Source organism: Alosa alosa, chromosome 1 (assembly GCF_017589495.1).
Source record: "Alosa alosa isolate M-15738 ecotype Scorff River chromosome 1, AALO_Geno_1.1, whole genome shotgun sequence".
NCBI lineage: Eukaryota > Metazoa > Chordata > Actinopteri > Clupeiformes > Clupeidae > Alosa > Alosa alosa.
Window position 1 is genome coordinate 20,748,658 of NC_063189.1, and position 15,110 is coordinate 20,763,767.

The 15,110-nt window shown below is 42.2% G+C and overlaps 1 protein-coding gene across 1 annotated transcript; it reads left to right on the forward strand.

The window, feature by feature from the left end:
* Positions 1-5,253: 5,253 nt before the first annotated feature.
* On the forward strand, positions 5,254-13,469 carry LOC125287991 (relaxin-3 receptor 1-like). Its single transcript, XM_048234119.1, has 3 exons — positions 5,254-5,323; positions 6,656-7,337; positions 12,425-13,469. The coding sequence occupies exons 2-3, from the start codon at positions 6,693-6,695 to the stop codon at positions 13,133-13,135; spliced, it is 1,356 nt and encodes a 451-aa protein (XP_048090076.1). The 5' UTR covers positions 5,254-5,323; positions 6,656-6,692; the 3' UTR covers positions 13,136-13,469.
* The last annotated feature ends 1,641 nt before the right edge of the window (positions 13,470-15,110 follow it).

Consider the following 15,110-nt stretch of genomic DNA (forward strand, 5'->3'; position numbering starts at 1 on the left):
TTTTGAATCGCCTTTACTGCTTCAGAGTGGCTGCCTATGGGCATGCACAAACATATCCTTAAAACAACCCTTAACGTTCGTTTTCAAAACTGTGCAACTCACCGAGTGGTTAGTGGTGTTCGTTGATTATTAAAAACAAATATATTGGCGCAATGTATGATTTCCAGCCGTGTTATTTGCTATTGTGGAACTATTTTTTCAGATACCTAACAACCACGGATAAACTTCCACTCAATATTTGAGACTGAAGCATAGACAGTAAAAGAAGGTCTCACGGAAAGACTACAACCAAATGTAAACAGCCCCCATTTCCGTTTCCGGTGGCGCAGTAATATCAACATGCAATGAGTCTTCCAACAGAAATCAATGGGATTTTACAAAATGCCAAATAAAACACGACAGAAACTATATTTCGCTACGCTACTTGTTTTGGAACATCAACGAACACCACTTACCACTCGGTGAGTTGCACAGTTTTGAAAACGAACGTTAAGGGTTGTTTTAAGGACATGTTTGTGCATGCCCATAGGCAGCCACCAGTACTCCTGGGTTGACAAATAGGCGGGGCAGAGTCTGATGATCAAGTTTAGACAAAAATCCTATTTTCATGTACATTCGATAATAAAAGCCTATATTTTAAGTTACACAGAAGTATAAAGTGTAGTATAACAAGTGTGTGCGAGTGCAAGTGTCTATTTCGCGTCTTTTCCGTCCCCTCATGGCAAATACGTCGAAGAGTAGAACAGCTAAGCAAGGAATAAACTATGCTAGCATGGCTAGTGGCACTACATCCAAGATAGGATCCAATTCAGCCGGTGTTCCCAGCCTGGCAACGGATGCTATAGCCGGACTTCAGGCTACTTTGGAGAAAACAATGCATGAGATGGCTCAGGTTAGTGGAATACTTAAAGAGCTACAAGAGGATGTTTCCCAAGTTAAGAGAGTACAAGCTAAAACCAGCATGGATATTACAGCCATATATGAACGACTGGATAAGGCAGACGGTCGAATTATGGACTTGGAAAATACTAGGCTGGCCACTGAATTACAGAAAAGAGCAAAGCATTGTGAGGAGATGGAGAGAGCCATGCAAAATGCAGAAAATAAGGATAGACAACTGAATTTGCGGCTGGTTGGATTAAAGGAAAATGAGGGTGAACATTTGAGGGAGCTAACTCGTCAGCTTATTGAGGACGTTCTGGGAGTGAAGCTAGCTGACAATGAGCTACAGCGGGTGTATCGACCAGGGCCATCTCGGACGGATGAGGAGTCCCCTCCCCATCTCGTCATGAGATTTCACTCTCTGCTGGAGAGGGATCGAGTGATGGAAATGACTGACGTTCAGATTTCATGGGGGAATGTGGGCGAAGATAGGGTGGTGTTATTTACCTTACGTTCAAGGGTATGTTCATGTTGGAGTGTGTTGTTGTTTGACTGTGGCAGTTTATGGGCTTTTGTTTTGGAAGATGATGTCTCCCCCAAGTTTTTTCTCTCTTTTTTTTTTTTTTTTCCTTTTCTTATTGTTTTTCCCTCCTTGCCCCTATTGGTGGGTGGTTGCAGTATGCCATGAAGGAGCATGATGTCTATGACTACACAGGGTAATAGTAACAGTCATATTAGAGTAATTTCCTGGAATGTAAATGGTACACAGAATCCTACTAAATTGAAAAAATGTCTGCTGTATCTTAAATCAAGGCAGGCAGACGTGGCACTTTTACAGGAGACTCATATGAGAAATTCAGAAGTATTGAAACTCAAAAAGGGCTGGGTGGGCCATGTCTTTCATAGCTCATTTGATAGTAAGAAACGAGGGGTCGCAATACTTGTGCACAAGAAATTGAAGTTTGTTTTGCTTAAGGAGCACAAAGATGATGAAGGGAGGGTTGTCTGTATTGAATCTGTAATCAATGGAAGGAAAGTTAATATATGTAATATTTATGCCCCTAATGAGGATGACCCTGATTTTTTTCACAAAACCAATGCACTTCTTGGGACATTGGATGATGGATGTACAATACTAGGAGGGGATTTCAATCAGACGCCAGATCCTGTACTGGATAGATCTAGGTACTCTCAGACACCATCTAAGAGTCGAGTAGCAATGTGTCAACTCCAGGAGGACCTTGGTATGGTTGACATTTGGAGACTGATGAATCCTAATAAGAGGGAATATACCTTTTACTCACATAATCATAAATCACACAGTAGAATTGACGGATTTTATTTGACGGATAAAGCAGACTTCTGGAAGTATTTACAGCTTAGGAGCTGTGTAACGAGTCTTAAAATCTCACTTGATAATGACACAAATAAGCTGCTCTGTTATTTGAAGCTGCCAGAGCTTGTCCGTAATGCCTCTGCTTTTTATAAAATCATGTCAGATAGTTTGTATGGTCATTCTAATCACCTGAGGGTACTATGGGAGAGGGACTTGAACTCAAACATTGAGGAAGAGGCATGGGAAAAGGTGGTCTCCAACGCTGGGTGGCCGGTGAGGGATGCAATTAGCAAATTCACACATTATAAGGTTATCCACAGGTATTACTATACACCAGTCAAGCTTCATAAAATGGGATTAATGAGGGACAATCTGTGTTGGAAGTGTATGAATGACACAGGCTCCTACCTTCATCTTTTGTGGGATTAATGAGGGACAATCTGTTTTGGAAGTGTATGAATGACACAGGCTCCTACCTTCATCTTTTGTGGGATTGTCCTCTGGTCTTTCCTTTTTGGAAACAAATCATTAAAACTATTGCAGATTGGTTAGACACACCGTTGCCAGAGTCTCCCCAGCTGTGTCTACTTGGAGATAGGTCACTTTTGCCACCGGGTGTTTCTAAAGCGGAATCCGCTGACACTAGCAGGGTTTATCACTGCAGTACGAATCATTCTTAGACAGTGGAAAAGCCAAGTCAGGCCTAGTCTTACAGACTGGCTGAAGTTAATGACAGACACAGCCTCATATGAAAATCTTATTGCAAGACTGAATGATGGTAGGGGTAAATTCTATCAGGTCTGGTCTCATTTCCTGCATTTTATTCAATTTGAACTGACTAGTGCCCCATAATTAATTAATATTATTATCAAGCTTAATTCTATTTCAGCCAACACCCCCCCCCCTTTTTTTCCCCTTTATGTGTATGTGTTTAAATTGTGATTTCTTTCTCTGACTTTCTTGCCCAGATTGCTGTATAGTGTGTGCTTAGTGATGTTACATGTTGTTAAATGTGACGAGTATATATTGTGTGTTTCTCACATGGGAAAACAATAAAAAACTTTGATTACAAAGTTTAGGGGGGGAAAAAATGCTATAGTTCCAGGTCACCGGCAGCTGGACGCACACTAAGGGCGGTCCACGGAGATTTTGTTCATTTTTAAGGCTCTTTCTTTCTATGGCTAGGCTATGAGCGAAATCTGGGGAATGGAATCCCATAATGTGACAACTTGCGGTCAAAAGAGCAGACGCTGTTCCATTTCTTCAGGGCAGTGACGTCACTGCCCTTCCAGAAATGAAATGTAACGTTAGGCCTACAACAACTACCGATATGATCAACGAGATCTTTGCGATCTTTTCGAAATTTCTTTGCAAATCATACAAAAATGTAACATGATTGAGTACTCTGCCACTGATTACAATAATAAATAAAAAATACTTACAATAATAAAAAAAAAACTTTTTATTTAAAAAAAATGTTGTCTACTTTTCTAGTGGATGAATCTTTAGTAGGGCTCTGCCCCTCCTGCCCAAGTGAACGAGCTGCGCCTGGCAGCCACTCTGAAGAAGTCAAAGGCGATTCAAAACGAGTCAGAAAAGTTGAGACAGGACCCATCGTCAAAATTTCGGTGTCCACCTCTCTAGTTCATCCAAAACAAACCAGAAAAAGGGACTAATACCGGAATTATCCTTTAATTGTGGTCTTATTTTATTAGATTGTGCACTCAATTTTGTAAATTGTGCGCACATTTTATTAGATTGTGCACACTTTTTACTAAATTGTGCACACAATTTACTTAATCTTCCAGTAAGCAGCATTGGGGCCATTATCTGCAAGTGAAAGGGACATCACTACATCATCAACCGGCCAAGGACAGGATCTCCTCGCAATATTTCTGACCAGGGAGTCAGAAGGATAGTCAGAAGAGTAGCCAGTCAAGAACCATTTGGAGAAAGTTTCACAAAGACTTGGAGGCAGCAGGTCAGGTGCAATTGTTAGGACTATAGAGAAAATCATAGGTAACGGTATAGGCCTACACTCCACCACCATGGCCTCTATACAGGTTTACCCCATACGACACCATTACTGAAGAAAAACATGTTGAAGCTCGTTTAATGTTTGCTACACAACACAAGCCTATGAAATACTGAGAGAATGTACTCTGGTCGGACGAGAGCAACATTTTACTTTTTGGATGTCATATTACACACCATGTTTGGAGGAGAAATGGGACTATACAACACTCTAAAAATAACATACAAACATGTGTAACCAATCATAAATGGCTAGTAGGCCTATCATTGGAAAAGCTAGCTGGACAAATGAAAGAAAAAGGATTCAGTGCATATCGTCATATTTTACAACCCTCAAAATCTGATAGCCTAATGGAGGACTCCACATAGAGTAGAACGAACAGGTGAGAAGATACAGGATTAGCTGTCACAAAAAGTGTTACTTAACACAAAATGGCTCTCTACCAAACTACCTGTAACCTAATTTGTGGAGGACGAAAAGAAAACATTCTTTTGATAAATCAACCAGTAGGCCTAGTGGAGAAACAAAATAATAATGTAGGCTACTGCAAAAACGAATGTTGGTGGCTATTTAAATATCTAGCGGTGTTAACAGCTGCAAGAAATATAGGCTTCATTAAGTGATTAAATTATTTTTCAAAAGCCTCTCATCTGCCCCCCCAACGTAGGCCTAAACATCGTGATTAAATGTTAATTGAGGAGTATTCAAACTAGCCCATAACATCGTCGCCTTATAGCCTACATTACATTCCGTCGTCATGGTTCGGCTGAATGAGTTGTTCTCTGAGAATTGCAGCCTCTTCAGTCTGATCGTGTTTCGTCCTCCATTCTTAAAATGCATGACATGGGATGAATTTTTGAAGGGGAGGGGGCGAGGCGAGCTGGTGCTTTCTACTGTGTGAATGAACAAGAGAAGCAGGCGTCTCCTTGGAGAGGCTTGCGCGCGCTGCCTATAAAAAGCGTCGATACCGCTCTGCGAGCTCATTCAGGTGCGAGGCGAGAATACAGGTTCCACAGCGTGCACAAAATCGATAAGGACAAATTTCTTGGAAAACTATCCTCTAACAGAAGGTACGGTTATTTAACTGATTATAATACATACTTAAAAGTAAGTGTTTGTCTGTATGCCATCCTGTTTTTAAATATGAATTGGTTATACTTGTAACTTCGTCACTCAACAACAAAACGCATAGTTTAACGATTGGAATTTGTAATCTATACAATCTCTGATACACCTGTGTGAAAATCCTTTGCACAATTATTCAATCAGCAATCATTCATTATCCTTAAGAGATACCATGTCTGTTCTGTGTTGCTATTCGCAAGTATGGATCTGGCACATTTAGAGAAAGTACTGTACTGCCTATTTGGTGAAGAAAACAGTACAAAAGGTGTTTACTCTAGGTCTATTTCAATGAAAAATTACAAGTAGTTCAATTCAATTTGTCTTGTCTGGGTGCTTACTTACATGTCAGTGACCATTACATCTTGGGAGGAATGAATACAATACAACATTTTTATTCAATACAGTTTGTCCTTTCACAGTTTTTCTGATACCAGAAAAATGAGAAAGACATGGCACAGCCATAGCAAAATGAAGGCTGAAACTCCTCATTTTGAGAACTTTGAAATCACACAGTGATTTGACTACAAGATGTGTTGTTTGAAGGCAAAATTTGCTTTTGCAGCATGTTTTAAATGTTTTCAGAGAGTAAGAGCCTTTTGCAGGCAAAATGTGTCATTTTGTCCAGAGTGCTTTTGTTTAGACCTGCGTGTTAACTGTTTTGAAAACTTGATGTCAGAGTGGACACAAGCAGCAATCGAGAAAAACTGCAAGATGAGGATGAGGTTGGCTTCAGTGAAGTCCTTGTGGAAACACACACACACAGACACACACATACACACACAAGCCATTACGGGCTCAGCACACACACACACACACAAGCCATTACGGGCTCAGCATACTCTTGACATACAAACAGGGGTTTGGTTTTGACATAGATCCCGTGATCCCTCACCATCCACGTCAAACCACCTGCTGGACCACATGGAAATGATGATGATATGAGACCACTCTGGTGTTTCAATGTAGAATCCAGTGTAGAATGGGAAGTCTGTCGAGACTGTATTGTGGTTTTCAATCTAAAGGAAAAGCCTTTTTCTACAGCATGGAGAGCATAAGACCGTTCCTTGATGTTTGTAGAGGGGTTTAGGGGAAACCCTGAGGATCCTTCCTTCTCAAAATTATGAGAAACCTTCACAAAATAATTGACAAACTTTCTCAATTTGATGTCTGAGTATATCAAAACAGTGACTTAACTCAAAATAATGACTTAGCACCTGAAAGTAATGGGAAAACACCCTTAACTCCTGCTTGCTGACCCTGTCTGTGTTGTCCTGCAGACTGAAGGAATGCTGTTGGCCTGAGGAAACGAGCACCATGCAGTGGAACGACAGCTCGGTGGCATCGGCAGGGTCAGGGATCGGTTTGGGCCTGCTGCCCGGAGCAGGGCCTGGGACTGGAGTGTGTGGCGTGGCCCTGGAGGAGGGCCTGGAGCTGGGCAACCTGTCTCTGCGCTGCTGGCTGCAGCTCCTCTCCCAGGAGGCGGGCGAGCAGCCGGGCGACGCCAGCGCCAGTCTGGCCGTGCGCGTGGTGGTGGCGCTGGTCTACCTGGTGGTCTGCGCCCTCGGGCTGGTGGGCAACCTCCTGGCGCTCTACCTGCTCCGCTCACGCCATCGCCTCAAGCACTCGGCCATCGACTGCTTTGTCATGGGCCTGGCGGTGACAGACCTGCAGTTTGTGCTCATGCTCCCCTTCTGGGCGGTGGACACGGCGCTGGATTTCCGCTGGCCGTTCGGCTGGGTCATGTGCAAGCTGGTCAGCTCTGTGACGACGCTGAACATGTACGCCAGCGTGCTGTTCCTGACGGCCATGAGCGTGGCCCGCTACTGCTCACTGGCCTCCGCGCTCAAGATGCACTCGCCCAAGACCGCCGTGACAGAGGTGAGGTGGGCCAGCGTGGGCATCTGGGTGGTGTCGCTGCTCGCCACGCTACCACATGCCATCTACTCCACAACCGCACAGGTGAGACACACGCGCATCACACACACACACAACACGCCCACACACGCACATACACACACACAACACAACCCCACACACGCACAACACGCCCACACACGCACATACACACACACAACACACACCACACACACACACACACACACACACACACGCCCACACATACACACACACACTAGTGTTAATTTTGTCACCTATTTTTAATTTAGTCTTAGTCTTAGTCTTGTGACGAAATGTCTTTTTTAGTCTTTGTCATATTTAGTCATTCAAATATCATTTTGTTAGTCATTTTAGTTCGACTAAAAGTCTCGGCTATTTTAGTCTAGTTTTAGTCAAAAGAAAACTAAAGGTATCTTTTAGTCTTAGTCAGTTTTAGTCAACACATTTTAGTCTTTTTTTATAACTAATTATTTCTGATTACCATTTGAGTCAAATAGTGTTTCACACATCTCAATTTTCCAACAATATTGTGTGTCCACAGGGCTACTCGTCTGTTATAATAACTCATTCTGATTTATACAGTTATAGCTCGGGCTGGGATTTGACCATAGACAGTAAAAGATTTGACTGGACCACTGTCATATTCGTAGACCAGTGTTTCTCAAAGTGTTGTCCGGGGATCACTGGTGGTCCGCAGAAGCTATCCCAAGTAGTCCGGTGGAGCAGACGGGGGTAAAATATAATATAGATGAGTTGTTTTGCAATATTGAACCAACTTGTATGTAAAACAGTTCTGCAACACTGTCTATGTAAGATATGCCAGTTTAAATCATACAGTATGAATCCACACAATAAGCAAAGTGGTTCAGTGAGTAGGCCTATTGTGTAGACTCAATTATAGGCTACTGTTGAAGTAGGTCTAATCTTTTTTTTTTTTTAGCTAGGGTTAGTTTAGTGGTCCTGAAACTGAAAAGTTTGAGAAACACTGTAGGCCAAAGTATTAATGTTTTACTCCGCCTTGCTAGATGGCGATATGCTTCAAACACAACACATTCCCCAATCAGACTCTCCATCTTAGCCATAGCTAACCTGCTAGCTTAACTTTCTATATTAGCTTACTTGCTAGCAAACTTTGCATCATCAGTCTAACTAGTTAAATAATTGACATTACATGATAAACATTTTCGTGATGGACATTCTGGGGATGTTAATTTGTGTGAGAGAACCTTCAACTTCTGGGTATGTAGCATTGTGGCATAAAGCTTATAGTTAGCTTGCTAACTCTTGCAGAAATCTCCAGTGTTCTTGTTCCATGTAGTTTCGTGTTGCAGCCACAGGGTTGCAGCAACAGCACGTAGACTAGCCTACAGGAAAGCTGTTGCATGAACTCATTCGAATATTTTGAAAACATAACAGCTAGATGTTCTGTCTTCATTTTGTAGACGAAAATGAAGAGAGATTTTATCTTAGTTTTATTTCATGCAAAACATTTTAGTCTCAGTCTTTTTCGCAACAATAATGCATCTTAAGATAGTCTTAGTCAGTGTTTCAGGACAATACTGCCGCCTCTCACATCGCCTCGCCTTAGTCATGAAAAAAAAGGTTGTTGACAACATATATTTCCTCCTCGCCTCGCCTGACCTAAATTAACACTAACACACACACACACACACAACACGACATACACACACACACCACACACACACAACACGCCCACACACACGCACACACACACACACACACACACACACATACACACACACAACACGCCCACACACACACACACAACACGCCCACACACGCACATACACACACACACAACACCCACACACACACACCACACACACACACACAACACGCCCACACGCACATACACACACACAACACGCCCACACATACACACACACACACACACAACACGCCCACACACACACACATGTGTGTGTGTGGGCGTATATGACACCCCCCTCCCCCTGTAAAATTGGCTGTATCTTGGAAAGTATTGATCTTACATAAGAGTAATTTTACAGTGTGTCTCCTGGGTAACATAGGTACACCTGGCAATTTTTTCAGAATTTTTTGAGACCTAAGTGCGTGGGCCCTGGTTGAATTGACGTGGAATGACCCGTGAGGAATCAGTCAATAATGCTATCCGGCAGGGGGGACATGAGATCGAACAGACTCTGATGACATCAGAGGATTGGGTCATTGGCGGAATAATTCAGAGATTGGCACGGGGGTCGATTTTGTTCGGCCTCATCAAGAACATAGGCTCTTGATTTATTTTCCTTACTGAGATAAGTAGAAACACTCTCACAAAAAGCAATGAACAAAAAACAAATCCCTTCAGGGTCTGAACAGCAGACCTCACAAGTCTGAAAAATCATTTTGGTTATCATTTTCAGAGCACCCAAACACCTTGTGGGAATATACAAAGATTTTTAAATATGTTTTCTTTATTCTCCATGATCCCTTCTTTTTGAAAACACCAATTTGACTTGTCTTATGCTAATCTTTCTTTTTTATTTTCCACCCTGAACATGGGCAAAATATATGGAATGTTTTTTGTGCCAAAATTAAATAAATAAATGAAATATGAAATCAATAAATGAAATATGAAATCAATAATTAAAAGTTGAAATACATAAATGAAATAAATAAATAAAAGATTAAATAAATAGTTAAATAAATATAAAAAAAAAATAAATACATAAATAAATAAATGATTAAATGTAAAAACCATATATACATTGACATTGACATTTACATTCCATATGCACGGTCTTGTAATGTGCCATGAAATAAATAAATACCTCAGTCACCCATCAAGGCGGGACCTAGCCGCTGATTGGTTGCTGCCTGAAAAATCAAACTTTGTGAGCATGACTGGCTGATCAGAATAAAGTCATTGATAGAAGCTAAAAGCTAGTGCTACTGCTAACAGCCATAACCTAGGCATTTTCATTCAGAAAGATTGTGTTCTATGTTGCTAACTCTTGGCTGTGAGTTATCAGGACGTAAAAGCATAGCATCTAGTGCTGTCAAAAATCCTTGTCGGCTGCTGAGTTATACCCTCATTTTGAGAACTAAAAAGTCTCTGGAAAGTTGTGGACACTGCTTGGGCAATGTAGCAAGCTGGCACTGACACTCACATAATAAGAGTTCACGGCATGGGCATCTCAAGCTTTATTGTTTATGTATCATATAACAAATGAGGTGAATTCAGCTGTGAAGTTCAAGAATTCAAGTGAAGTTAACTGGGACGTCTGGGCACCCTACTATAAATAGAAGCAATAGCAAAGTCGTTTGCCATAGATAGAAGTTCGCTTTCTGTAGATGTCGATAACTAGCTAACGCTTGTGCTAACTGTTAGCGCTAGCTCCAGATGTGCACATAGCATGTCTATCAACCCTCAGACACAGCAAACAGACCCATCAAATGACAGAACGCTTTCACGCCTGATATCTTCCCAAAAGTATGAATTTAGAATGAAATCCTTGTTGTTGTATGTTTCGTGAGTTATGATACAAGTCTGAGCTATGTCCTTAGTCCAGTGTGGTTCACAGGTAGCAAGCCAGTACAGTCTGACTCAGAGCTGAATCACTTCGTGTTATTTCAGGCAGCAATCAGTGGTTAGGTCCCGCCTTGATGGGTGACTGACGTATTTATTTATTTCATGGCACATTGCCGTGACCATGCATATGGAATGTAAATGTCAATGTATATATGTTTTTTACATTTAATCATTTATTTATTTATTTCACATTTTATTTATTTATTTAACTTTTTATTTATTTATTTAATCTTTTATTTATTTATTTCAACTTTTAATTATTTATTTCATATTTCATTTATTGATTTCATATTTCATTTATTTATTTAATTTTGTCACAAAAAACATTCCATAAAAATAACCCATTGACATTAATATGTTTTATACAGAGTCACCACACTGCCACCTGTGGTTGTATAGAGTAACCTGTGGTAGCTCTATACAAAACATATTGATGTCAGTGGTGCATTTTGCCCATATTCAGGGTGGAAAGTGAAAAAGAAAGATTTGCATAAGACAAGTCAAATTGGTGTTTTTAAAAAGAAAAGATCGTGAAGAATAAAGAAAAAAATATTTAAAAAATCTTTGTATATTCCCACAATGTGTTTGGGTGCTCTGAAAATGAGAACCAAAATGATTTTTTAGACTTGTAAAGTCTGCTGTTCAGACCCTGAAGGAATTTATTTTCTGTTCATTGTTTTTTGTGAGAGTGTTTCTACTTATCTCAGTAAGGAAAATAAATCAAGAGCCTATGTTGAGTACAAATATGTCTTCTGAAGGCTTAAACAGAGCCCAGCCAAAAACTCCAATAAAATTTGTATCAACTTTGAGGGACAGCTATGACCATGCAGGATTATCCAGACCAAATGTGACGATTTTGCTACATACTATTCCTATTTATGTACCAGCATGCAAAATTTGAGCCTCCTACATGGTTTAGTTCTTTGCTGTGGGCTTGTGAACTTTGACAAAAAAAGAGGCCGAACAAAATCGACACCCTCCCCTGTAAAATTGGCTGTATCTTGGAAAGTATTGATCTTACATAAGAGTAATTTTACAGTGTGTCTCCTGGGTAACATAGGTACACCTGGCAATTTTTTCAGAATTTATTGAGACCTAAGTGCGTGGGCCCTGGTTGAATTGACGTGGAATGACCCGTGAGGAATCAGTCAATAATGCTATTCGACAGGGGGGACATGAGATCGAACAGACTCTGATGACATCAGAGGATTGGGTCATTGGCGGAATAATTCAGAGATTGGCAGTTTGTTTTGCTTCCCTGGAATGACAAGTCTCTCTTTCTTCTGTTCTTTGTTGTCCTTCACTTTTTGTCTCTGTCTTTCACCTTTCCCTCTCCTCATCTCCTTCCCCTTTCCCGTGTCCCATTCCCTGTGTTTCCCTCTCTATCTATCTGTCACTACACCTTTTTGTTCTCCTTTTATAATTCCTCTTTCTTTCATGGTCTCCATTCTCCTTCTTCTTCTCTCTCTCTCTTCCTCCTCTTTATCCTTGTCTTCCTCTCTCCTTCCCCTCCCCTCATCCTCTCTACTTCCCATCTCCTCTCTCATCCCCTCATCCTCTCTACCCCCCACCCCAGGTGTCAGATGATGAGCTGTGCCTGGTGCGCTTCCCTGAGTCTGGCCGATGGGACCCCCAGCTGCTGTTGGGCCTCTACCAGACGCAGAAGGTGCTGCTGGGTTTCGTTTTCCCCCTGGTGGTCATCACCTGCTGCTACCTGCTGCTGCTCCGCTTTCTGGTGCGCCGCCGTGTAGCGAGCCTGCCGCTAGGGGGCGCAGTTGGCGTTGGCGTGTCCTCGAGGGTCGACATGCAGCGTCAGCGACGCAGCCGAAGCTCGCGCGTCACCCGCTCCGTCATGGTGGTGGTGCTGTCCTTCTTCCTTTGCTGGCTGCCCAATCAGGCACTGACACTCTGGGGCGTGCTCATCAAGTTCGACCTGGTGCCCTTCACCAAGGCCTTCTACAACGCCCAGGCCTACGCCTTCCCACTAACCGTGTGCCTGGCGCACGCCAACAGCTGCCTCAACCCTGTGCTCTACTGTCTGGTGCGCCGCGAGTACCGCGCCGGCCTCAAGGAGCTGCTCCTGCTGCGCCTCCGTGCCACGCCCTCCCTGCGCAGGCTGGCCAATCGGGCGCTAGCACTGTGCCGGGGCAAAAAGGTGGAGGCCGAAGCCCCTCCAACCACGGCGACGGTCACAAGGAAAGCGGGCGTGACTCCGCAAACGCCGCAGCCTCTGGTGCCCCAGGACACGCCCACGCTGGCCGTGGTGAAGTTGGATAACAACATGTGATTGGATGGAGTAGACGGAACCGTACAGCATGAGATTGGATGGAGTGTTTTTGGTAAAATGGATGGAAGCATGTAATTGAAACTATAGATGGAGTCATGTAGAGCATGGTGGATGATGGCATGCAATTGGACAGCTGGACAGACTGGTAGCCGTGGAAATGGACCCTGTCATGTGATTGGTCAGTTAAGATGTGGTAAGAGTGGACACTGGCACATGATTGGAAAAACTGTCTTTGGTGGGATGTTGGCTTTGGGATTGGACAGAGTGACAGTATGAACTAGAGAATGTAATTCCAGGGAATTACGAGTGCATGAAAATGACGCTAGGACAGACATGGCAGTGTTTCCCATACATTGACTTATTTGTGGTGGCCCACCACAATATCAACATTGACCACCACACAATGATTTTCCAGGTTGTACTAAATTGGGCTTAAATCTTGTTAGCATCATAACCACACTGCGCTAATTTGCTAAAAACTGTTGCATTCAAGTTAATTCTGCAAACCTACCACCACAAATAGAATTCAATTCTGTGGGAAACACTGCATGGTGGTTGCACAGCTTAATAAAAGTTGATAGTTTAAAAGTAGACAGTTTAAAAGTTGATTGTAGATTGGGAGTTGATCACACTAGTTGACTGAAAAGCCCAGGCTGCCAAACAGTTGTGGGCAGAGGACACAATTGGCGGGAGTCATAGCTGATGACGACAGTTGGATTGGCTGAACAGTTAAATAGTTGGATAGTTTAAATGGTTCAAATATATTTTATAGGGAATTATTGTAGTGAGGACTTTTATTTTGAAACAGCTTTGGGCAGAGGAAACAGTTGACGGGAGTCATAGTTGATGACAACTGACAGTTGGAATAGTTGAACAGTTAAAAAGTTGGATAGTTTAAATGGTTAAATAATTTTAATAGGGGATTATAGCAGTGAAGACTTTTATTTTGAAACAGTTGTGGGGAGAGGAAACAGTTGACTGGAGTCAAAGTTGATGACAACTGACTGTTGCTAGAGTAGTTATGGTGGTTGCTAGGTTTTAATGGAATGTGGTTGCTAGGCTGTTGTGGCATCATGTGCTCTCCTCTCACCTTTTCCTAACCAGACATCTGACTTTAGTTGAAATACAAATTCACAACATGTGATTGGATGGTGTGGTGGGCACTGGGCAAAATGGATGGAATATGTGATTGGACAGATTGGTGACAGTGGACCCTGACCACTAGATTGATGTGACAGGACAGGCTAGTAGTGGAGAGAGTGGACACTGGTGCATAATTGAAGGGACTCACTCATAAATCCTATGAAATCATATTCTCCACTGCGTCCATCATCAGTCCTCAGTCCTTACTACAACATACACTGACAGATAATGACAGGATGCCAAACAAAACAAATGGACCAAAACATTCACAGTAAAGACAAGGAGGAGCTCAGGATGTTGGTTTAACATTAACTCCTTAACAGGAAAAGACCCTGATTCTGGTTGAGACAGTTTAAAACATCCATTTTCTTTTCTTTCCCATTATTTCCAGACCTTGAAATGGATGTATTCCATGTGTATGTCACGGTTTGGAGTTTGTTTTGGTTTTTGGGACTCTTAGTTTGTAGTTTGCTGTGTTCTCTTGTTTACTTCCTGTTGTCTGTGTTACTTCCTGTGTCATGTGCCATGTGTTCCTTTTGTTTATATTGCCATGTGGTTTTGTTCCCTGTCTTGTGTCTCCGCCCCTCACCTGAGTCTTGTTAAGTGATTAGTCTGATTAGTGCCGTATTCCATGTTCACCTGTGTCTCCTTGTTTTTGCCCCATCATCTGTGTCCTTTAATTACCTTCCTGTGTATTTAAGGTCTTGTGGTTGTCTTTGCTTAAACAAGAGAACACAGCAAACTACAAACCAAGAGTCCCAAAACACAAACGCCAAACCGTGACAGTGTAACTGTATGTTCCTTAAAGGTGTACCCTCACACCAGTGTGACA